The 24,437-nt window shown below is 43.0% G+C and overlaps 1 protein-coding gene across 1 annotated transcript; it reads right to left on the bottom strand.

The window, feature by feature from the left end:
* Positions 1-4,342: 4,342 nt before the first annotated feature.
* On the bottom strand, positions 4,343-24,319 carry rif1 (replication timing regulatory factor 1). The gene is made up of 34 exons (XM_083902916.1): positions 24,221-24,319; positions 22,727-22,866; positions 22,563-22,641; positions 22,380-22,476; positions 22,063-22,288; positions 20,720-20,909; positions 20,546-20,638; positions 19,716-19,854; positions 19,471-19,622; positions 18,056-18,170; positions 17,806-17,982; positions 17,552-17,662; positions 16,536-16,598; positions 16,018-16,118; positions 15,814-15,900; positions 15,642-15,715; positions 15,377-15,557; positions 12,839-12,946; positions 12,589-12,738; positions 11,630-11,729; positions 11,250-11,539; positions 10,960-11,162; positions 10,777-10,870; positions 10,551-10,682; positions 10,315-10,457; positions 10,138-10,227; positions 9,997-10,051; positions 6,172-9,894; positions 5,959-6,087; positions 5,766-5,852; positions 5,563-5,678; positions 5,325-5,475; positions 5,115-5,241; positions 4,343-4,731 (listed from the first exon to the last, which is right to left on the bottom strand). Exons 2-34 carry the CDS (start codon positions 22,840-22,842, stop codon positions 4,424-4,426), a joined length of 8,007 nt encoding a protein of 2,668 aa, XP_083759042.1. The 5' UTR covers positions 22,843-22,866; positions 24,221-24,319; the 3' UTR covers positions 4,343-4,423.
* Positions 24,320-24,437: the final 118 nt, after the last annotated feature.

Here is a 24,437-nt window from a genome sequence, read left to right as displayed (position 1 = left end):
ATATGTCGCGTTATATCAACCTGGAGAGTTAAAGACAATGAATAGTTCGGATTTATGTTTAGGATTTAAAGTTTTATATACGTGTGTGTGTGTGTGTGTGTGTGTGTGTGTGTGTGCATCACCATCAGCTCCGCCTTCCATTGGATGGGAGGAAACAAAGGAGGAGGAAGAGGAGGAGGAAAGAAGAGTTCACATTTTCTGTCATTTCTGCCAGATGTGAAACCTACGGACGCAAAAACAACACTCAAACGTCTAAAACACCCGATTTACGCCAATAAAGGACCTTGTTTTACTAAAATTAACATCAATCTGTATTAGAAGTAATGCTAAATGCTAAATGTTATGCTAACATTATTATTTTGACATTTGTGACCTATTATTTGATCCCTTGTTTATTCATTTTAGTCAATTTACGTGTCGATCGTTACAAGCAGTCGCCCCCTGATGGCCATCCAAGAGAACACACGTTTGAGAGACGTCGACGACGGTGCTACTACTAGTGCTGCTAGCTTTTAAGTTGCCCCCCGCGTAGTCGCTGAGACAGCCTCCGACTCCTCAAAAAGTGTTCCTTAGTCGTAAGCCTTTCCCGCCTGTGGCTAGCGTTAGCCGTGTGGCTAAATTTCGGCCAGTTAGTTCACAGTCCTGACAAAAATGAAACCGAGAAGACTTTAAAAATACCAAAATAAGGTAGCAGATACCGGTACCGTATCGGTATCGAATATGAACGGTACCCAACAGGGCCGGCCCAAGCCTCCATGGGGCCCTCAGCAAAATTAGATTTTGGGGCCCTCTGTTACTGCCAATAATAATGATTATTGACCATTCACACACCTACTATACTAATGGTATTCTACGTATTCTACTCCAGACACCAGATTTGCAAACTTACAGAAAAATCTTTCATTTAATATTTGGCAAAATCAGCAACTCCCCCTACTGGCGGCACAGAGAATCAATACATACAATCGAATGGTTTATAGAAGATAGTAAGGTCTGAATATCGAAAAATGTGCACAATCTTTGGGGGGGGGGGGGGGGATTCAAAATACACTCCTGTAATACAAAGATTTGACTTTTATATGTAAAAAAAACATAGCATTAAATAAAATAAACAAATACTTAAATAATAATGTAAATCAACAGAGGAAACCGGAACAAGGTAATAAAAATGGTTTATAGATAAAATATAAAGTTAAATAATCACATCTGACAACTATGTAAAAACTGTGAAAAAGCTTTGGTAAATAAACGACAGCGATCCAAACTTTTATTTTTTTTATTTTTTGTTAATTACTCTTGGGGGCCCTCTAGTGGTCACGGGGCCCTAAGCAGCGGCTTAGTTCGCTTATGCCTTGGGCCGGCCCTGGTACCCAACCCTTTTATATATTTACCACTTACTGCTTGTGACAGAGGGAGCAGCTGGTCGCAGGCCACTGAGCAAGGCAGTCCATCCCAGAATCAGCTGAGTCAGCATCTCCTCCCTGCAAAACAGCCACACATTAAAAAAATAAATAAAAAATTCTTGAAAAACTGATGTTGACAAAGATTTGTGTGGGCCGTGATTAGCAGTTCCCAGAATAGAAAGACTTCAGAATCAGAATCGTGTATTTTCAGGACCACGTTTCTCTCCGTTATCGTCATTATTTACGTTTAATTCCACCTCCAGAGTCCAGGCAGCCAGCTGGCTTTTAACGAGAGCTGTGAGACTGAGTTTGTTTTCTGAGCAATCTTTTTTTTTTTTTTTTTTAGAAACTCAGCATTTCCCTCGTCCGCCTGACTTTTCACCATCAGCGTTTTTTTTACCTATAGCTCAAAAGCTGGAATTCTCGGCCAACTTCATTAACTCTTTAAAAACAGTCAGCGTGTCATCCTCACTCGATTTAAACGAAAAAGTGTTTATATCGTATGCGTTTTACCTTAAATTAAGTTAGAACGTACGCGCTAAAAGGAACAAAGTGTGGGATTTAGTGCCATCTAGTGGTAAAGGCGCACATAACTTTGTGTAAATTACGCAACGGTTTATGCTAAAAAAAAACAATTCTGAAAGCTGAGAAGTTGCACGTCAAAGCCAGCGTAATTACGGTATTATTATATTATGATATTATTACGGTAATTTTACTAGCGCTGTTGCGGGAAGTTGGCGAATGTACATAAGTTTCCGGTTTTTTTTGCACATCGAGACAAAAACTCAAACAAATGTTATTGTAAATATGTTTTACACTGTTCAAATTTAACACGCAAAATCTGTTCAAGTGTTAATACGCAACATTAACATGCAGTAAACTGTATGTAAATGCCAGATATTGGAAGTTATTCTGGAAAAAAATGGACAAAAGCACAGAGTTACAAGACATTTCTGGTACTTTTATAGGTGAAATAAGCACAATAAAAAAAGTAGAGGTGGGCATTTTGAGGGTTAGGTGTTAAAAAAAAAATAGTATTTAAAAATGGTGAAATGACAACATGGGGCATTTTATGGGAGCAAACAATCGTATTTTAGGTCCAGATAAAACGGCACATTTCAAATGGTAAAAATAATGTAATAAAAGCGCCAATGTTTTGATTAAAACAACAATAACAAAGTGTCATCCTTGAGCATTTTCACATTAAAAAATCATTAAAATTACAAAAGTTGTGTGGATTCTTGTAACAAACACGTCTTGTAAAGTTGTGATGTCATAGTTTAAAGTTTAAAGTGTGTATTTCCATCAGTTGGTTTAATTCCGTCACCTATGACACTTGCAATAATGAATCCACTTCAATGCCTGTCGATATTCACACGACAGCCAAAACAAATACGGACATTTTCACCGCACAACTGTCATGATCTGTGTGTTGTCGTAGCCGTGTGCGCCGTCTCTTACCTCAGTCGATCTCTGCTCTTCCTCGGCTGCCTCTTCGGTGTGTGTGTGCGTGTGTGTGGACGGACGCCCTCGTCCTGCAGTCCTGCTCCTCTTCCTGGTCGCCGTCCAGCATCCGTTCCTGGACACCGATCTGCTACGCTTGCACGCCCTCAGCTGCACCTTATCTCGATAAAATAAAGCGTGGAAATGCAACGCAGCCTCTGGCAGACGCTCCGGGGAAGGAATAATCAGATAATTACACACGGGAGCCAAAGAGGAGGAAGCAGCAGCAGAAGCAGCATCAGCAGCAGCGGCGGCGGCTTAGCGATGCCACGTCGGAGAGAATGAAACAGTGAAATCAAGTCCGTCATATTCTATTATACAACCATCAACTGTGTTTCCAATTACAACTCGGGGCTTTTGGCCAGTTTCCTCCCAGCAAAAACAGCTTATTTTAAGGCTCGAGGAGTAAAGTCAAAGGTCAGCACCACATTTGGATAAAAATAAAAGTATGCCGACTTTTAAGTCAGTGTAATAAATGTATAATAAATACATTTTTAGAAGGAAAAAAGCTGTAAAAATCTATATCTATATTTTCTTAAAAATTTAATTTTTTCTAACATAATTTCAAAATAAAAGCATTGGTTAAAATGTGTTTTTATGATGCAAAATCAATACAAAACCCAAATATTTAAGTAGTGGGCTGCAGAAAATCAATTGAGGGGCCACATGTTGGGACACGGGCCTCTAATTTGAGAAATATACAATATCATCACTTATTGTGAAAAAAAATAAAATAATAATTTCCATTATCTTGTGATAATGAGCGGAGAGAAAATACCAATATTTCACATAATAATTACAAAAATGTAAATAATAAATATTGTATAAATAATTAAATAATCCCATAAAACACAAAAGGCAGACCCCATTTGTCTACATTACTAAAACTTGGCAGTGGTTTTAGGTCACACATGATCAAATTAATTTTAAAAAGGTCAAAACACAACTGTAACTTTTAGAAATTCTCATTGTATCCTTTTATTTAAAAAAAAACCAAAGTTTTAAAAGCACAAATGAAGACTGAAGTGCGGACCTTTTTTTTCGTTTTTTTTACACATTAAAACGAGAAAAGACGAGAAAGAAAAAGGTTAAAAAACTAAGAAACGACAACAAAAAAATGTACAAGAGCACTGAGGAGTTGATTCGTTAGCGTCTCCGGAGATCGACTGACAAAAATAATAGTATGTACACGGAGTCCAAGATTTTTGCTTAACTATTTAAAATGGATTTCCAACACAGCGTTGAAAAAAGTGTGACTGTGCTTCCCTTCGTGTGTTTATTAAAATTGTATAAACTACCAAACAGCTCGAGCTACATATTACAAATATTCGCTGCTACCATTAAAAAATTCAACGGAAATCCAAAAAGGTGAGGAAAAAGCCGACGAGGCCTGCGAGTGTAAAATTATCCTGATTCAACACGAGGCCTCAGCGGGTTATTTTTAATCCATCGTCACAGATCGATCTTGTTATTGATCATCTTATGTGCCTCGGTAGTCCGGTCCAGCAGAAGCCGCTTCAGGTTGTACTTCCCTCCGTCTGGCAGAGGCGCGTCTGCAGCTCGACGACCACGCGACTCATCAGGCCTCCCAGCCGCTCGTGCATCTGAACGAGCTGGTGAGGCGAGCAGCGGCTGAGTTCTAGCGGTGTCGTCCTGCGGGCGAGGGCCTCCACCTCTGACGGCAACGCGGCGGGGTGGAGCTGTTCTTCAGGCGGTGGAGGTGGATGTTCTCCTGCAGGTGTCTGATCATCAGAGACGTCGTCGTCCTCCTCCTCTCGCTGCGGCCTCTCCTCTGCAGGAACAGGCTCGTCCAACAACTCTGGGACTGCGAATACAAATAATTTGTCATTTTTTGTGCCTTAGCGTCTTGGAAACTTCACCCCGGACCCTTTAAAGTTAACGCATGACGCATTTCCATGACGACTGACCGGGAAAAAGACGATTGTGACGTCATGTTTACATGCCGTGGCACCAGAGTCTACCAGTTAGCCTCTTTAGCTCCTTTAGCAGTGTTAGCGTGCCTACACCCAAACTGGAGCGACCCGTTTATTAAACATACGCAGTACACAGTCTAAAGTTTAGCGTTACTTTAGAGACTCATTTCTACAATCCGAAGTCACGTAAACATGACGTCTTTTTCCGTTTAGTCGTCATAGAAACATGTCACGCGTTAACGTGGCTAGCACTATTCACAAAGCATTTACACACCTTGCGTCTCAGTTGACGTCTTATCCTCCTCGTCCTGGTTTTGAGGAGCACTGGTCTCCTCCAGTTCGGAGGCCAACATCTCTATTTCCGTAAAACTCTTCAAGTCGTCCGCGTTGCGACCTTTACGCTAGAAAGAGATTTGTTCAGATGTCAAATACGAGATCAGATCAGATCACATCGCGCCGCAGCCCTCTACGCCGCCCGACTTACCAGATGTTCATAGGTTTTAAGTGCCTTCTTGACGTTGGAGATCTTCGGGGAGCGAATTGGCAGAGTTTTGATCTCGGTGGGTGTGAGGGCACTGAGGTCGCCCACCGTTTTGATGTTCCTGGCTCGGACGAGCTGCCCAAACCCACGAGACCTGCGAAAGACGATTTTAAAAAGAACTCCGTTTTCATTCAGATCTCGTATAGACACGACTCATCCGCCAACTCTGTGCTTCACTTACCACATGTTGGACGATATCTGAGGTAGCACAGCTTCTACGGGCGCCGAGCAGCCAACTAAAGCAGGGTAGATGCAATCTCTGGGGACATGTCGAGGCTCTAGGCTCATTTCAGAAATCTACATAAAGAAAAAAGAAACCATTAGGACTTAAAACTGCTGCTTTAAATCAAGTTGTTACCAAACTGGAATCATCTGTGTCCACACCAAGCATTTCTTGGAGCTCTTGGAACCTGGATTTCGCAGATTTCTGGGGCTCAGGATGAGCACGCCCTTCGTCGGAGTAGTGATGAACTAGAATGAAGAGCAGATGATGGGCTTGACCAATTATAGAAGACAATATTTTGCAGGATAAACAAGTGGTTCATGAATCAGAAGCGATTGCGGGGCGAGTTCATACCTTGGGCTGAGGGATCGCACTAATCCTGGATCTTCTGGGGGAGCTGGTTCTGACGGCGGGACTGCGACGATCAATGTCGTCCGCGATCTCCTGGTGCTGGATCGGATCAGCGAAGGACACGCGTCTGGACTGCAACGGTAAGACAAATTAGTTTCCAAATCGCATACGATTTCGTTTACTCAATATTTTTTGACAATATAAACGTTCTTTTACTTTGATGAGAGGCGAGGGTGAATCCTCCTCTAGTGGTCTCTTTTGGCCTTTCTTTAGAATGCTGGTGGAAGGGGAGGCTGAAGGAGACCAGGTTCCTCTGATTCTGCCACTGGACGGACTTTGGCCAACATCTGAGGCCATGAGAGCCTCCAGGTCTTTCTGCTTCACCGGAGAATCCTGGAAAACGTTGTCGCTCGTAGAGTCCGCGGCCACTGTCGCATCGCAAAGTTCACTCAGAGCAGCGTCCACGTCGTTCTCGGTGGTCGCCTTCGGAGTTTGCTCTTCGTTCGGACACTCCTCCATCTGGGTTTGGCCGTCTTCAGCGTTTTCCTGCAGAGGAGGCATCTCGTCTTCGACATTTGCTTCCATCTGCTGGTTTGAGACGGGTTGTTCTTCCTCCTTTGAAAGCTCATCGATGCTCTGGTCTGTGTTTTGAACCGTGCCTTCCAGAGGAACAACCGGATGTTCACGGTCTGAATCGGCCATTTGATTTTCATCACCAATAGTTTCAGAAACGCCTTGAGCTTGGACCTCTGGAGACTCCGAGACCAGAGGTGTCTCTGTTGACTCATCAGAGGGTACAGATGGACAGTCGCTAGATCCATTTTCCTTCACATGTTCTTTACATTCCTCAACTGGTTCAAGAACTTCACAGTCCCCAGTGTCTTTTACTTGTGCGGAGTTATCGTCCACGTTAGCGACCGAGTCTCTTTGTTCGTTCTCGTGAGGCGACTCCTCGTTCCTCGCGTTTGTGTCGTCAATCTCCGTTTTCTCTGGAGCAACAGGATCTGCGGCTGCAACAGCGTCTACCTCGACCTCCATTGGCGAATCGTTGCCTCGTTGCTCCTCCTCCTCCACTAGTGATTGAGAATGGTGCAAATCTTGCATTTTCTGCGATTCCTCTTCAACGGTTACATTTTCAGCCGCTACAGTTTGCGCATCTACTTCTTGGGAATCATCATTTACGAGATCATCAATTCTGTTCTCCTGAGATTCAAGAGGAAGCGAAGCCCGAGGTTTCCGCCCTCTCTTTTTGGGCATTGTGGATGGTTCTGCGGCCCCTGTGGATTCCACACTAGCTAAAGCTTCCTCTACATTGGTTACATTTTCAGCTTCTATCCTTTGCATATCTACTTCTTGAGAAACGGCCACATCATTTACGGGATCAATTCTGTCCTCCTGAGATTCAAGATTAACAGAAATTGGAAGAGAAGCCCGAGGTTTCCGCCCTCTCTTTTTGGGCATAGTGGGAGGTTCTGTGGCCCCTGTGGATACCACTACATTGGTTACAATTTCAGCTTTTATCATTTGGGTATCTACTTCTTGAGAATCAGCCACATCATTTCCAAGATCAATTCTGTCCTCCTGAGATTCAAGAGTAATAGAACTTGGAAGAGAAGCCCGGGGTTTCCGCCCCCTCTTTTTGGGCATTGTGGAAGGTTCTGTGGCCTTTGTGGATTCCACACTAGCTGAAGCTTCCTCTCCAGTGGTTGCATTTTCAGCCTCTACACGTTGCGTATCTACTTCTTGGGAATCAGCAGCATCATTATTTACCAGATCACTAGCAATTCTGTCCTCCTGAGATTCAAGGGTAAGAGGACTTGGAAGAGAAGCCCGGGGTTTCCTCCCTCTCTTTTTGGGCATTGTGGAAGGTTCTCCAGCCGCTGGGGATTTAGTCTCTGAGGACTCTACGCTAGCTGAAGCTTGAGAAGATATTCGCCTGGAGTATCTGCCCTTTCCTTGGGAAGACTCTGTTGATCCAGGAGCGTCCAATGACTGAGAGCCTTCTGGGGTCAAGCTAGGATTTGATTTCCGCAGCTCCTCTAGTGCTTTGCTCTTTCTGGGCCTACCTCTGACGCTAGCCTCTGCCTGACTGACAGCTGATGCACTCCGACTCTGCCTTCCCGTTGACTTCTTATCGTCACTTTTGTCTTCAGACTCTGCTCCGTCAGGCAAAGCTTTGCTTCTTCTGGATTTACGGAGAGACTGGCTATCAGAGGATGTAATCACTTGAGAGTCATCTTGACTAAGATGAACTTCAGTGATTTCTATCGTTTTGTCCTCATCTTTGACCTCCAACTCATTCCACAGAACGTTTGATCCTTCTTGGGACTCGCTAGTTGAAGCAACCGTCGGAGAGTCCATCTTCTCGTTATTGGTCTTTTCTACGAGCTCAAACTCTTGGGATTGACCATGAGCGACAACATGAGAATCAAGTTTTGGCTCATCTTTTTCTGTCTGTTCCATTGCCTCAAATTCTTGGGATCCATCTCCAGTTTTAGCAGAAGGAGAGATCATCTGCGAGTCGTCCTTTTCAGTTTGTTTGCTAAGCTCATCGTTGTCGGGTTTGTCGCTGCTTGGAGGGGAAGAGGTGACCAGTTGAGAGTCTGTTCTGACCTCATCCTCAACATCCTTTTTAGTCATTTCTGCAAGATCGACCTCTTGGGATCCGTCACCAGTTTCATGGGAAGGAGTGATCACCTGAAAGTCACTCTCAAGTTTGCAATCGTCCTTTTCTGTTTGTACCTGTGTGGCAGTTTGACTCGACGGTTCAGCGTCAGGCATATCATTTTCTCTTTTCTTCAAAATCTTCTCTTCATGCTCCAATGATGCCTTGCTTCGCCGGCCTCGCTTACTACCCTGCGTCTGGCTGTCGGAATCAGACAGGTCTGTTTGGCTGGACTCCGGCTCTCTGCTGCTTCTTCTTTTGGATTCAGGTTTATCGAGAAAATTATCCGAACTGCTAAACAGCTTCATCTTTTTCTGTGGTCGACCCTGAGAATTGGTTTGGCTCAACTCGCTCCTCTCCTTCTGACCCCTTGTTTTTAATTTATCTCTGGCAATCTCCTCCTCGGCGACCTGCAGACTCCTCCTGGTGACTCTGCTCTGTACTGGGCTCGTCTTTGGAGGATCGCTTTTAGACTCCTCCCCAGAACGTTTCCTCTTTGACGGCTTCTTTTCTGATTCTTCGGGGTCTTCTCCAGGCAGCAGAGGTCGGGGTCTACTGCGCACAGAACGCCGGAGTTCCCCTGGAGATGTCTCCGTCGGAGAGGATTGAGAATCCAACATTTCCTCGTCTTGACTTGATGATTCCATACTCTCTATCGTTGTGCTCTCCTTGCTCTCTGCCTCAGCTTGGGTGTCTGGGATGACATCCTCATCCTCTGTTGTGTCACTAGGGAGTCTCTCGGTCAGCCTTACGGGTTCACTAGCAATCCCAGAGTCCTTTGGTCTCCGAGGGGACTCTACGGCACTGTTAACAGGGTGCTGTGTATCAGTTTTTTCAGTCAGAGCAGCCTGAGAATTTGAAGTAGTGGGCGTCCGGGAAGGCTGAGAAGGCGATGGCGTCTTGGCGTCATTGCGTTCTTGGGATTTGGGCGTCTTTATGAGGCGACCTACGAATATGGACCCGCTGTTCGGGCTGGCGGGCTTTCCCTCAGCGTACTTCTCCAAAGTGATAAAGGACTGACGGCGACTGTTGGGTTTCTGAGGAGTCCCCGACACCAGATCTGAGGAGCCAGAGAGGACGGGACTCGAGTCGTCCTCCTTGGACTGTGTGTCCATGTCTTCTGATTTATCACCAGTCTTGGCTTCTTCCTCCATGGAAACATCTGACGACGACTCTGGGATCGTCTTGTTCTCTGCTTCTGTTGGGCTGGCATCGTCTTGATTTTGTTCTGCGAGAACTTCCCTGTCTTCATTTTCGCTCTCTTCCTGAGGAACCTGGAATAAATTAAATGGACATATTTTTTTAACCATAAAATTAACCAAAAATGGTGGCTATTCAGTGCTGAAATTCATATTTGTCTGAAGGTGCTGTACTACCTTGTCAGAAGTCTCTTCGATCTTCTTCTCCGCTTGTTCTGTTGGCAGTTTGTCCCTGTGGTAAAAATAAATGTTTTTGTTTTTTAAAATGAGAATTTATTTATTCATTTAGATTCAAAGGAGCAGATGATCAGAACTTACATAGAGTCTTCTTGGCTCTGAGTGTACTGAGTGAAAACCGTTGTATCCAGAGAAGCATCAAGGTTGTTGTACATGACCGGGATGTCAACCCTGTACCAAGGGAAAATGTTTAAAGCTTCATGGGCAACTTGAAATTATTATTTTTTTAAATACGATGGACAGAAAGACAAATCTGACCTTTTTGTCCTCTTCACTTCCTTCTGGTGCTCGGTCAAAACTCTCTCCTTTGTTTCAGGAGGAATGAAGACAAAGTCGATGGACGCCTCTTCCTCCAAAGCCTCTCTGCGTGGAGGCTTAGGAGAACTGAAGTCCAGCTTTGTCTATGAAGGAGATACAACGTATAGCAGTCATATATATATAGGTTAGGGTTAAGTATTGCTTGAAACCCTGCTTAGGTTGAGTTTTAGACTCACAGAAACAGCCTTGGAGTTCTTTTTGGCACTCTTGTCGTTGAGCTCGGCAGACTTTCCCAGCAGTGAGTCCCGTTTCCCCGCAGAGGAAATGGGCATCCCGCTGAGCTTGGTCTCCAACTGGGAACTCTCGCTCTGAAGAGACGCACAATCAGCCAAGAATTAGAACAACGAAAGCTGAGAGCGTTCGATATCAGACGGTACATGGAGGTAAATTGAGACAACTCACTGAATACTGGTCACTGAGCTCATCGGAAACGGCGACGACCTCAAAACCGGGAAGAATGATAGGGATCGTCTGTTTCACGTGGCGCAGTATGGGCCTGTAAGGAGAATAGCAACCACCATGCATCAACCACAACGGTTTAGATGTTCTCGATCAAGAAAATCCAGGACCGGGAGAGATTCCCACCTGATCTCTTCAGGGTAAGAGAGTCTGACAGAGTTGGCGAAGGTGGCGTTCCAGAACTGGGCGACGGAGGTGCGGAGGTGCTTGTTCTTGTGAGGGAACAGCACACAGAGCAGCGGCGAAAGCAGAGCGAGCAGCTCGTCGTCGAAGGCCAGGGCAGAGCGGCTCTGCACGCAGCCCAGCACGTCACCAAGAAGCTTCTCGAGCTGCAGGGGGGTAAAAATCTAATTACAGATCTTGCATTTGAAAGTCCAAGCTTTTTCGTAGAGCAAGTTCTTTGATAATTACTCCACCTTTAACAGGATCCCTGATGTGAACTCTGGCGGCTCGCTGGCTGCTCGCTTGTAGAAAAGGGTGAGAGGTCGAATCAGAGAGGTGAACGCTTCCTGGACGGCGTTGGCGAGGACGAGGTTGGCGAAGAGAGTGGACAGGATGGAAACGAGGGCGACTCCCGTGGCTTCAGAAGAAGCCTCGGGCTTCTCCAGGTAGATCTCCAGACACTGGACGAGCAGGGACTGGAACGTGAACAGGTTCCCCAAGGCCTTGTTCCTCTTTTTCATCCAGTTTATAGGAGTGTGAGGAGCTGGAGGAAAACGAGAGATAACACTCAAATAAATCATTTTTAAAGGAGTCTCTGAAGACTGAAAACAAGACCAGCTTTGACTTCTCTTACACTTTAGCTTTTGCTGAAACTGAGGAGAGTACGGCGAGAAGTCGACACACTCGACCATGACGTGTAGGATGCTGGCGACGGCGTTCAAGTTTGAAGGAACCTGGAAGATCAGAGAGCATTAACGGTGTCTTTCATATCTTCTGGGCAAAGTGATAGGAATAACGGTTGGACTACTCATACACTGAATCTAGGAAATTTACCAAAAAAAAGACACAAAGCCCAATGGGTGAAATTGGTGAATTTTAAAGAACTCATCAAAACTTATCCAAGTCTTCATGTATTTGATATCTAGCATATTGTGAGTACGGTTAAGCATTGTTTGAATTTGAACGATTCTTTTAAGAGTCAGGGTCAAAAAAGTGGTTGCACGGTTATGCAAACACTTCCTGCGGATTCTTCTTCGTTGGTGTTCGACGGCTTCTTCTTCCGGTCGGCGGACTGGGTATCGAAAATAGGAATCAAAATCAAAAAATTTGAACGATTACGGGAGAATTGGAACGTAAGTCCCGGTTCCAATCGATACCCAACCCTAATTGCAAAACCAATATCTTTATGACTACTGCTACTACCTTCAACACATTATCTTTGAATATTTTAGCTTTTGGCTGTGCCCACGTATGTTTTTGTGGAGAAAATAAAACTAGAAATACATTTGAATAATATATTCATATTGAAAATACTGTATCCAACTACACTGCAGACATAAAACTTAGTTTGGAGAGACTGAAGTGGTTACAGAAGGTCCTTAAAGTTATATTTTGTCACATGGAGGAAAAAAGAAAATCAACAAGCCTTGATCTTTTTCCATCTTACGCGACAGAGGAAGGTTAAATGCAGGGGGAAAACTCAACATTTCTATCTAAAATTTCAAACCACGATACACAGACATGAATTAAATCTGCAGCAGTAACTTAAACACGTTTTCAGACGCGTACGACAGCATCTTTCCCTCGACTCACCACCAAACAGTCTTTGTCCATCGACGTCGCGACCTTTGCGCAGAGCTCCTCGCAGCAGACGTTCTCCTCGGCCGTGACCACCAGCGCCGAGCAGCGGGCGAACACCTTGTACAGCTTAGACCACGTGGACAGCATGGACTTCTGGGCGGCCTGAGCAAAAACAATCAAGACCGAGCACAAATACGTTCAGTACAAAAAAAAAAAAAAAAAAAAGAGGTCAAAGCGAGATCTCGCGGGTTAGCCAACAGACCTGCTGCAGCGGTGAGCCACGGAGAAGGTGTGTGACGGGAAACAGCAGGGCGGAGTGCATGGCGCTGAAGTTGTGCTCCAGAGCGTCGCCTTGGTTGACTTCATTAGACTGGAAATAAAAAAATTTAATAAAACTTTTACAGACCGAACCCCACATCTCCTGAGACTGTAATCGTTATTGATTTTATCCAAGAGGAGCCTGCAGCAATCCTGTTACTGGTTTACAAAAGCACTGAATGGTCTCAACTAAGCTTATTTGCACTTTTCCCAGTTGTTAGAGTTCAAGTTAGGGCTGAACGATATTATCGCATTTGCGATAATATCGCGATATGATCAAGTGCAATTTTCTAACCGCAAAGGCTGCGATTATACGCTGTTCACATGCGCGTGACATGCGCGTGTAAAACGTGATATAATCGAACGAGATCGTCTAACCACAGACGCTGCACTCTGGTCACAAGCAGGCTCCCTGCGCTCTCACATGCGCGCGTTGCGGAGAACGAGTCACGGCCCGTTTTTGTGAATGGAATAGGTGAGGGCGGGTCGGTAAGGTGACTATGGAGCTTCGGCCGCTGTCCGAACAGCTGTTCAGTGACTGTGTGTGTCCAAGCGTGTGTGTGTGCGCGTGTGTAGTGCGAACGAGCTTGCGCTAATGTTAAGAACGGGGTTGGACACAACAATAAGCCGTCTACACGATTGAAGACGGCATCTCATCCAGTCAAGATCCTGCACTCTGGTGGACACAACAAGCGCAGGTTCAAAAACCTGAGCCGTCTGGAGACACACCTGTGAGACACACCTGTGAGACACACCTGTGCCAGCGGAGAGTTTTTTTTTTACCCTCATTTTTATTATCGCTGCTTTGATGTTCAATAATGGACAGTTTTTGAGCCTAAAACGACGTAGTACACTGTAGAATAGTTAGTTTCCACCCCCGCATTACTGCGGTTGCTGACTGCTGTTAAAAAAATCGACACTTGGACAATCGACTCTCAAAATGTCTGAAATTCCCATCCCTAGTTACGCCATATGAACGCACTTCAAAACGGGTTGTGTGTATATTTTATTTATTATTATTATTATTATTATATTTAATGACTGTCTAGCAGTTCACAGATGTCGAAAAACTGAGTGTGGTAAAGCCACATTTTTATAAATATATGTGTGTATATATATATATATATAAATAAATATCTGCAATCTGCACTTTGTTTGACTTGTGACTGACTATCATTTTAACACCAGGGTTCCTTCTCAGCACTTTATGTTCAGATGTTTGTAAGTTCCAAATATGCTATTGTGATTGAAGTAGTTAAATAAAAATCATCTATTCATGCATCACCTCATGTCATCATAACAGAGGTCTGTCTTCCAGGAAAGCACAGTTTATTTTTAATGTAATATAGTATTGGCCATACTTATGATGTATTGCTTGTCTTTGTTTAATAATACAGAAGATTAAGACCTTAAAAAAATAATCGCATCGCAATCGCAATATTGGCACGAAAAATCGCAATTAGATTATTTTCCATAATCGTTCAGCCCTAGTTCAAGTTGATGATTACGCGCAACGTTAAACAAACCCAGACTCGCTTGTTGGTTTCCAAGCTTAAGCAGAGAATCTTGGACGTGTGGGGGACCATTTCTCAGTTTCAACCAGGCTCAGTTGGCAGATTACTGAAGAATAAACCGGATTATCACACTAACTGCTTTTTTTAAACTCATATTTTAATCATTTTTAAAGGTAGCAAGATGTTATTAAAGAAAAATATGTGTTTCTTACATACTTAACCTTGTTTGTATTATTATTTAATGGCTATATAATATGTATGAATGGATTTCCTGATGTACTTGGTGCTAGGACACACTGTACACCACACACACACACACACTCTCCCATAGAATGGCCTCTGGCACACATTCACATTCTCAAGGCCTGACCCTGAGATAACGGCAGCTCCCACCGACAGTGATAAACGCAGAGGAACAGACCAAACAGACCCTTTCTCTGCTCGAAGGAAAGAAAACCCCTTCACAGACTTTAGCCGACCAAAAGGCATCTTAAAACACAATTATCTCCACTTTGTATGAGTGTTTGTGTTCTTTTTTAAAATGGCTGGTTGTCACTCAAAGTCTCAAGAGGCAGCATAGAAAGAAGGTATTCAAACATTCAAAACACAAAAAAGCAGTTTTCTCCACCATTTTTAAATGTTTTAGCAGGAACAGCGACTAAAATCTGATCAGTTTGTGTAAATCTGGACAGTGAATCATGAATTAAACCTGTAAAAGGACTTGTTTGGTCCATAAAATGTTTCACAAACTTGGAAATTTAAACAGTTTTAATGATTTTTTGTTATATGAAGCAATGAAACTGGAAAATATTCACATGTAAGAAGCTACAATTTACAATTCCTTAAAAAACAAACAAATAACACATTAAAATCGATAATTAAAATAGAGAATTAACCAATTTTCAACAGCAGGGATTTTGCTACAGTTTCCTGCCAAAATGGCTGCCGTGCAAAGAGCCTCTGCTCACCTGTGTGATGGTGTCGGTGAGCGGGCCGACCACCGCGCTCCACATCCTCCACAGCTGCTCTTTGTTCTGCACAGAGACCGCGCTGCCTCCGATGGCGCCCAGCACCGATTCGCTAAACGTCAGCGGGGAGGTGTGGCCCGACAAGCCGCAGCCCACCAGCGCCTGTAGGCACTGAAAGAACCTGGAGAATAGGGAAAAATTGGTAAAGCCGTGCGCACTTTAAAAAGCACAAACACTCGTATACGATGCATTTATGGAGGCTCACCGTTCGTCCTCGATGTAAGCGGAGAGCATGCTGCTGTTGTAGAGCAGGAGGATCAGATACAGAGCTGGTGTTCCCTGAAGAAAACAAAAATATTTTTTAAAAATAAATAATCTTCTTCATGGATGCTGTATGTACAGAATGATTAACAGTGGAACATAAACAATGAACTCACATTTAGAATATCCATCTTGCCAACTTGGTAGGAAGCAGAGCCGAGAACTCTGTGAGGGATTTCCTTCACTGTGGCCTCGAACAGAATCTACAGGAAGAGATCAGCCATTTTTATGAATATAGATATATATACACACACAGTATATATATGAATTCTGGAGGAAACAACAACAATCATAAGAAGAAGTCTGATGTAAAGTCTTACCAGGACTCTGTCTGCAGGCAGAGCCTCCGAGGTGACGATGCTCTGCAGCGCCTGCAGCATCAGCGTGAGAACCTCGCAGCCCTGACGGTCCTTTTTAACGCCTACGAACAACCACAAGGATGAGACAACATTCTTAACGCTGAGGAATGTTTAAGAGGAAGATAGTTTCATTGAAGAAGAGTCATCATCGGGGACATTGAACCCCTCAGTGGATAATTCTCGTCACAGCAGCTCAGATCCACGAGGGAGCCCGAGCGCTAAGACTTAAACTGATGACGATGAGAGTGGGTCGAGCTGGAGACGAGGACGAGGTCTCACCGTTCCTGCTCCCCGAGAAGACAAATGACGCCCAGACCCAATCAGAGTGCTCTATGTGGCGCTGACGAGGCGGAACCCACAAGCTTTAAGAGTCCGCCCAGCTGAGCAGCAGCCACAACACAGTGGAAGCAGTCATTTTTAAATATGACTTTTACACTCATTCATCCTTACAGCTCAATCAAGACGAGCGAAGGACTTACCAGACTCGATGGTTAGGTTGACAAAACGGACGAGACTCGTCCATATGACGGCCAACAGGGAATCTGTAAGAGGGCGAGAGAGAACACAGGTCTCAGAAGGTGCAATAAAGCTACTTATTTTATTCAAAAAAAAACATTTCAGATTTTAATGGCTTTTTCTCTTAAACTCCGATTTTATTCTTATAATATGAGACCATGTTTAGTCTAGTATTATTACAACTTTATTCTCGTACCATTACAACTTTTTTTTAATATCAAGACTTTCTTGACGAAAGATTACAACTTTTTCTTTTATGACTTTCCCTCGCAAAAATGTTACCTAAAGATTGCGTGAGAAACGTTACAAAAAGCAAGTTGCTAACGTTAAAATATACGTAACTAACATCGCAAAAGTGTTTCTAAAAAATTGTGTGAGAAATGTTACAAAAAAAAAACATGCTGCCAACGTTGAAAAACAGGTTACTAACATCGCAAAAATCTTACAAAAAATGCGTGAGAAACGTTAGCAAAAAACACGTTGCTAACGTTGAAAAACAGGTTACTAACATCGCAAAAATCTTCCAAAAAAAATGCGTGAGAAACGTTAGCAAACACACGTTGCGAACGTTGAAAAACAAGTTACTCTAGTATTATTACAACTTTATTATCGTACTATTACAACTTTTTTTTATATAATAAAGGCTTTTTCCCACGAAAGATTACGACTTTATTTGCGAAAGATTATGACTTTTTCTTTTATTATGACACAATTTTATTCTCGTCATGTTATGACTGAAAGTTTTGTACAGTGCTGTATATATTTACAAATAATTATGTAAATATAAAGCCCTAAAACTAAAAAAAAAGGCTTCTTGTTCGCATTGGAGTTGAATTCATTTAACACAAAAGGGCTCCAGCAAAATAACATAAATAAGCTAATTCTCATCTTTTGCATAAACATAATGCAACGCCGTAAGGAAAAGCAGAAATTCAGCATTCGGGTATGACAACATTTTGCATTTTGAAAAACACTTTACCTGGAGCGTCTTTGCCGATGCTGGTGAATCCGTCTCTGATGTACGAGATGAGGACGGCGGCGTGTTTAGTGAAAGAGGAAGCGCCAGAGAGCAGCGGGTGGTTCAGTGGCTCTGGAAACGAGAGAATAATTATAATTCAAGCTTATCGGTGTAAATCGAGCTGAACACAAGTTTCTGTTCATATCCATTGCCTAAAAAGTCAAAGTTCCTTAGAGCAAATGACAATTTTGTGACGTGTACGCCCAGATTCTCACCGAGACTCAGCGCGATTTTCCTTTTCACCGCGGCGGCGACCACCTCCGGTCCCAGAAAGTAGTGGAACAACATCTCCAGGCCCAGGAGCTGGATGGAAGGGTAGGTGGACGGGACATGGGCGCTGGAGTTCAGGTTCATACGAGGCGTGGCGGCGGCGCTGTTGATCCCCGGGGTTCCTGCGATCGGGAGTGAGATCGTCAGAAGGAGAAATTTACAGCCTTCAGTGCAGCTCCAGTGTTAAAAACCTACCAGTTTTGGGTGTGACGGGTGCGGCGGCGCCATTTTGAGTGACGGCTCTGGAGGGCGTGCCTGGGACTATGGAGGAGTCGGATCCAATGGTGCACTGAAGCAGAGGAAGGGAGACCTGGGAGGAGACGATCACCTCACGTTTAGGTACAGCTCGTTAACGCCGTTAACGCACCCCAGCACTAGCTCAAAGTCTTTCTTCCTCGCACGGCGTGTTTCCATGACGACCGGCCGGAAATTGACGTCTTGCTTACATGACTCCCGATTGTTAAAATGAGTCTCTAGAGTAACGCAGTTTCTCGTGCCGCGGCACCGGAGTCCAGGCACCGTTTACCAGTTAGCTGCGTTAGCTCCTTTAGCACCGTTAGCGCACCTACTGGAGCGATCTGAAAAGAGCAGGGCTACAAATAACCTGCGTATTGCGTACTCTGTTTTTAAAGTTTATCGTTACTTTAGAGATTCATTTTAACAACCTGGAGTCGCGTAAACATGACGTCACGTCCCTAGCGTGCCCAGCACTACAAAAAACATAATATATCTAGAGAACAGGCACACTGGTACAAATTTGATTGAAAGGCACTTTAAAAAAGGAACATTTTTTGGTCAAGTTGCCTATGGTAGCCCAATAATCCTCAATTCACCTCCAATTTCACTACTGAAGAGTGTTGGAGAAGCTACGTAGCATCAAAACTAGAGCCTCAACGAACGATTATTTTCATAATCGATTAATCCGTCGACTAATCGATAAAATGTCAGAAAATGTTGATCAGTGTTTGTCAAACCTGGAAATGAAGATGTTCTCGTACGACTTGTTTTTGTCCACAAACCAAAATGATACAGTTGTAATAATTTCTTTGTTATGTGGAGCAAAGAAACAGATAAACAAATTCACATTTAAGAAGCTAAAACAATCAGAAATCTTGTTTTAATAGTGAAAAAAGCTAACGCAGCTAACGCAGCTAACACAGCTAATGGAGCTAACCGGTAAACGGTGCCCGGACTCCGGTGCTGCGGCACGAAAAACTGCGTTACTTTAGAGACTCATTTTAACAATGGGGAGTCACGTACACGTGACGTCACGCGCAGTCAGTCGTCATGGAAACACGTCATGCGTTAGCGGTAGTGTCGCTAACGTGTCCAGCACTAGTAAATGTGCGATTAAAAGCAAGGATTCATACAATCAGGTGCGTGTACACCTCCAAAAAAAAAAGGAAATATTTTCTTCACTTTCTATCAAATGACAATAATTTCACCTAAATCTTACATACTGGTCCTTTAAAAGACCATTTCAACACGACAAATGTCAGAATTTGAAGCACCATACAGCAGGCGCCACTCCTGACACATCATTAGATGTCCGGTGTACCTAATAAAGTGGCTCATGATAAAGTTAAAGACAAAGACGTGGGAAATCTAACCTGATCGAAGTTGGACGACAGGTTAGGTCCCAGCTGCACGGCCAGGTACCACCACACCTCCACCTTGGTGAGCAGCAGCGCTTCGGTCCTGACGTTGATGGACGTGAGCGGCTGCATCAAGAGCTTAATACGTTTGGCGCTGCACAGGATGTCTGTAAGTAAGAGAGAGAGAGAGAGAGAGATTACAACTCCAGTCTCAGCGACTACGTCTTCCGAATTGACCCGAAATCTATGAAAACGCTCACCCGGGTTGAGGGAGAAGTTGTCTATGAGGCTCTTCCAGGCAATAAAGGCGATCTTCTTGATGGTCGGAGACGAGTTGCGGAAGCCGAGCTCCTCCAGCTGCAGCAGGGAGTTGATGAAGGGACCGCCTCTGTGCAGCAGCTGCATACCAAACAAAAACATGTCAGTTTTTTTTTTTTTGTAAAAGCAGACATTTAATGTACAATATACAAAGGTTTTATCGTCCTTGAAGTAACCGAGAATTTGCTCCCGACGAGCACCGGAATCCGAATTACTCAATTAATTAGGACAAAAGTCTTGAAATAACTGATGATAAAAAACATGTCATTGTTAATTGTCATTTTAGTTTTCTTTTAATCAAAAAAGTCCAATATTATATCACAATATAGTAGCATATTTCATTACACAATTGGAACTTATCAAAATCAGCTTTATTTAACATTAGTTTGACTTTTTCTTTTTCTGTATTTTATTATAGTATTTGTACTTAAAGTAGAAACAAAATACAGTTTCAAAAAGGTAAAAGTAAACAATTTCCAATAAGTTTAGGTTTAACGTTTTTTGTTTTGACAAATATTTAGATTTATTTGATCAATTCTAACCTCTTTCACCTTATTAAACCTTAATCTTTTATTCATTCTTAATCATTTTACCTCCTTTAACACCTTTTTAAACTCTTCTTTGTCTTAATTTCGTCCAATTCTGTCCGCGCGTGGACCGTTTATCAACGTTTCTGTGCAGCACCTTGAATTTAACCCTCGTGCGTGAAAGAAAACTGGCGGAAAAATCTGTGATCCAAATACAGACTAAAAGACATGAAAGTAAACTTTACCTTGCCGAGAAGTTTGACAAACAAAGGCCAGAGCTTCAGGACGTTGGTCTCGTTCTTGGACATGAAAAGTTTCTGCAGCTCTGGAATCAGTTTCTGTGAAGACAAAAGATTAAGATTAAGTAACACACATTTATCATTTAAGACAAAACTCTTTGTCGCTACGCAGACGCTCACCGTGGACATCATGGGTTCGATGATGGCGGCCACCTCCATCTGTTTGCCCAGCAGCAGAGGCATGCCCATCTCCATGGCGGCCGCGGCCCGCAGACGCACCTTGGAGGCGGAGTGAACGACCAGTGGAACGACCAGCTTCGCCCACCGCACCGCTCCGTCGCCCATCTGAGCCGGCGCCTGCTCCAGCATCCTTTAAAAAAACCCACAAAACAATCTGCATCTTACTGTAGTTACACTGCTTTTCTCGTTTATTTCCTCCAAAAAAAACAAAAATAACTCATTATAAACTGACTCATGTGAACAGAATTATCCAGTTTTAATGATTTATTTCATTATATGGAGCAAAGAAACTGGAAAATAATCCCATTTAAAAAGAAAAACTAGAGATTAGACCGATACGGTTTTCTCAGGGCCGATATTCATTTGCAGTAAAAGTGACAATACAAACACAGACACTTAACTTTAACGTTTAAATGCCTTGAAGCATGTTTATTCAACAGATTTGTAACATGTGAAAGGTCCAATAACTGATATTTGGAGCCGATATTAATTTTCAGTAAAAGTGAAAATATTGGCATCAAACAAACTTCAACGTTTAAACGCATTTAAGCATATGTTATGTTATACATATGTTAAATATATATATATTTTTTCTTTTTATACATCTTAGACAATACACATCCTTGTTTTGAAATTCTAACAAAAAAGTTTAGGAAGCTCCCAGGCTCAGCAGCATCTCTTAAAAAGTTAACGAAATAAACGCAAAATAAAATAATTGATCTCTGAATCGGCCATCTGAAAAAGAAATCATTATAAACTGAAAAATGTGAACAGAATTATTCCGTTTTAAGGATTTCTTTCATTATATGGCGCAAAGAAACTGGAAAATAATCCCATTTAAAAGCTGAAAAATTAAGCAAGCTTCATTTTAGAATCACAAAAAGAAACTAGAGATATACCGATGTGTTTTTTTTCAGGGCCGATACTGATTATTAGTAGTCAAGGAGGCCGATAAACGATAAAATGAAAATATTGGCACAAAATTCTAACAAAAAGTGGCTCAGCAGCATCTCTTATAAAGTTAAGTGAAATAATTGATCTTATATCGGCCATCGGATTAACAAAAAAGGCCGATAATCTGTCCATCCCTAGTTGTTACCCTACTTCAGGTTGAGATAATCTGGCTTTTCTAGTTTCTTTCCTCCAAATAACAAAATTAAATCATTATAAACTGAATAATGTGGACAGAATTATTCAGTTTTTATTAATTAGTTATTAAATTATTATATTAATATATTTATTAATTTATTTCATTATATAGAGCAAAGAAAACACAATTTTACCTGATGACGACGTTCAAGGCTTCGTGCTCCATGACGACGGACTGGATGTCCTCTCGGCTCAGCACGCTCTCCAGCGTCCCAAGGACGGACGACGCTCTTTTGGCGACGACGTCTGGAGGAAACGTCTGTTTGGAGACGACCCATAACGCCCTGATGCACGTGTTCTTATCCGTGGATTTCACCACCAGGGAGCAAAGTGCTGATAGTATTTCGCCGGCGGAGGCTTCTGGAGAACGGACGGGAGGATGACGACATGATCAGAAAATCTGATCCCCAGCATAATGACAATTATAGAAAGATGGTAAATAAAAAGGTACCGGGCAGTGCAGAGGCAACGTGAGAATGGTACACGCAGAACCCCAGCGCTTGCAGTGCGGCTTGGCTCAGTTCTGCGTTCGAACTGGTCATGTGACTCTAGAAAAACACACACACACAACGAGAGACATTAAAGCTTCGGAACTCGCAAATCTTCAATCTTAAAATGCGTTAAGCAGACTCACCAAGAAGGTTTTACCCAAACGGGGAAAGTGCTTTTCAACTGCAGGGAGAAAATGGCGGCCCTCCTCTCCACTGAGACGACTGTAAACAGACAAAAAAAGAAGAGTTATTTTCCCTCAAAACGTCAAACACTGCGACACTTTCTAAAGAGTGGTCGAAAACGTACTTGGCGATGGTGAGGTAGGCGTCGGTTTGCTCGGCGTGTCCGGCGGCTTTGTCCTCCAGCGACTCCAGCAGAGGAAGGAGGCTGGGGCTGCTCGGAGGCTCCGCCGTCGCCATCATTATAACTCAACGTCCAAACGAGGCCTTTAAAAAAATAAATAAATAAAAATAAAAATGACAGGTCAACGGTTTCAACTCAATTTACCCTGTGGCTTCACATCAAAATGTCCTGAAGAATTAAAGTGAATAATCCCCGTTTATGCGAGACCGAAGGCGCATGTTCTTGATCTTCCTCCTCCATAAGTCTGAGGCTTTTATTTTGTAAAGGCTGTTGACCGTGTGTGTATTTACTTTTTACTTCTTACAGGTTTTTTTTTGTGATTAAACCCAATCATCACAGGAACTTAAAGCTGGTCCCACTGAGGCAGATCCCAGGGTTTAGCTGAGGTCTATAGAACGCAATGTCCCAAACAAGAATAGCTGTGCATTGTTGCCTCTTTGGGGGCCTTTTATTGTGTTAATGTCTCCTTTTTTTGTCCAGGACTAGTTCAGTTGCCCTCACGGGGACCAAAACCCAGCCCTCATGAAGAGGAACCTTATTGATATAAAGATAGTGTACTAATATAATACGATTAATCTATAAAATTATCGTTTGGTTCATAAAATATTGAAAAACCTTGACGAGCGTTTCCCAAACCTGGAAATGACGACGTCTTGTTTTGTCCTCAAACCGAAATGATTCAGTTTCGATTATTTATTTGTCAAATGGAGCAAAGAAACCAGAAAATATACACATTTAAGAAGCTGAAAACTTTTTTTTAAGTTAAAATAGTCGACAACTATAATTTAGTAATCGATTAAAAAAAATATTCAACGCAGCGTAAAAAAAAAGTAGTGTTTTAGGCCTTTCAGGACCTGTTGTGGTATAAACACTGAACTTGTCAGGTCCACTCGTCCAAAAACTGATAGAACCTCAATTTTAGGAGGTTTTTGTATATTTATTTGCTGTTATTACCATGTCCTGTATTGTTTTAATATTAATATTTTATTGTTTTATATGCCTTCTATTGTTAACGACATTCCGTACAGCACTTTGGTCAACATTGACTGTTTTTTAAATGTGCTCGATAAATATATTCGAGTTGTGTATGTGTGTGTGTGGGGTACCATAGGCCATCACAACAGCCCCAACACACACAGGAAGAAACACGGACACACAATTTACTAATTCACGTATTGAACACAACTCACACACAAACACGGAGGGAGATATTACACTTTAAAGGACGACAACTACATGGTTAGCAGCCGGTCTTTGAACGCATCATCTAGCAGCAGCCCGCTAACGGTGGCTAGCTTAATCGAGTTAGCAGCGCTAGCAGGTAAAGTTTTGACGCACGCATGGAGAGAAAAAGCGCACGCACACAACGCTGCCAACACCAAACTACAAACTACCGCACAGTGGAACAATGACACAGCAGCGCACAAGTTTGCATACCTGTCTTTATAGGACGCGACCTCTTAGGACTTCAGGAGCAACAAGAAGAAGAAGAAGGAGGCGGAGGTGAAGAGGATGTAGCAGCAGCGGTGGTTGTTGGTGGTGGTGGCGGCAGTGACACTGCACTTACACCGGCCCTCACCTGCTCTGTCCGGGCCTTTAAAGACTCCTGACTCCGGCCTGTTCTGCTCAGAGTTTACGAGGCTCCGTACACTTT

This window comes from Microchirus variegatus, assembly GCF_963457635.1.
Source record: "Microchirus variegatus genome assembly, chromosome: 16".
In the NCBI taxonomy this organism is placed as follows: domain Eukaryota; kingdom Metazoa; phylum Chordata; class Actinopteri; order Pleuronectiformes; family Soleidae; genus Microchirus; species Microchirus variegatus.
Note: the sequence above shows the minus strand (reverse complement) of the source record. Positions and strands in the feature narration are given on the sequence as shown.

Coding starts and splice junctions, on each gene's coding strand:
- rif1 (XM_083902916.1), bottom strand. CDS start 22,842: ATGATGGCGACGGCGGAGCCTCCGAGCAGCCCCAGCCTCCTTCCTCTG. Junction 19,623..19,715: donor CAACTTCTCCCTCAACCCGG/GTGAGCGTTTTC, acceptor TCTTACTTACAG/ACATCCTGTGCAGCGCCAAA. Junction 5,679..5,765: donor AGAGCTCCAAGAAATGCTTG/GTGTGGACACAG, acceptor TTCTTTATGTAG/ATTTCTGAAATGAGCCTAGA.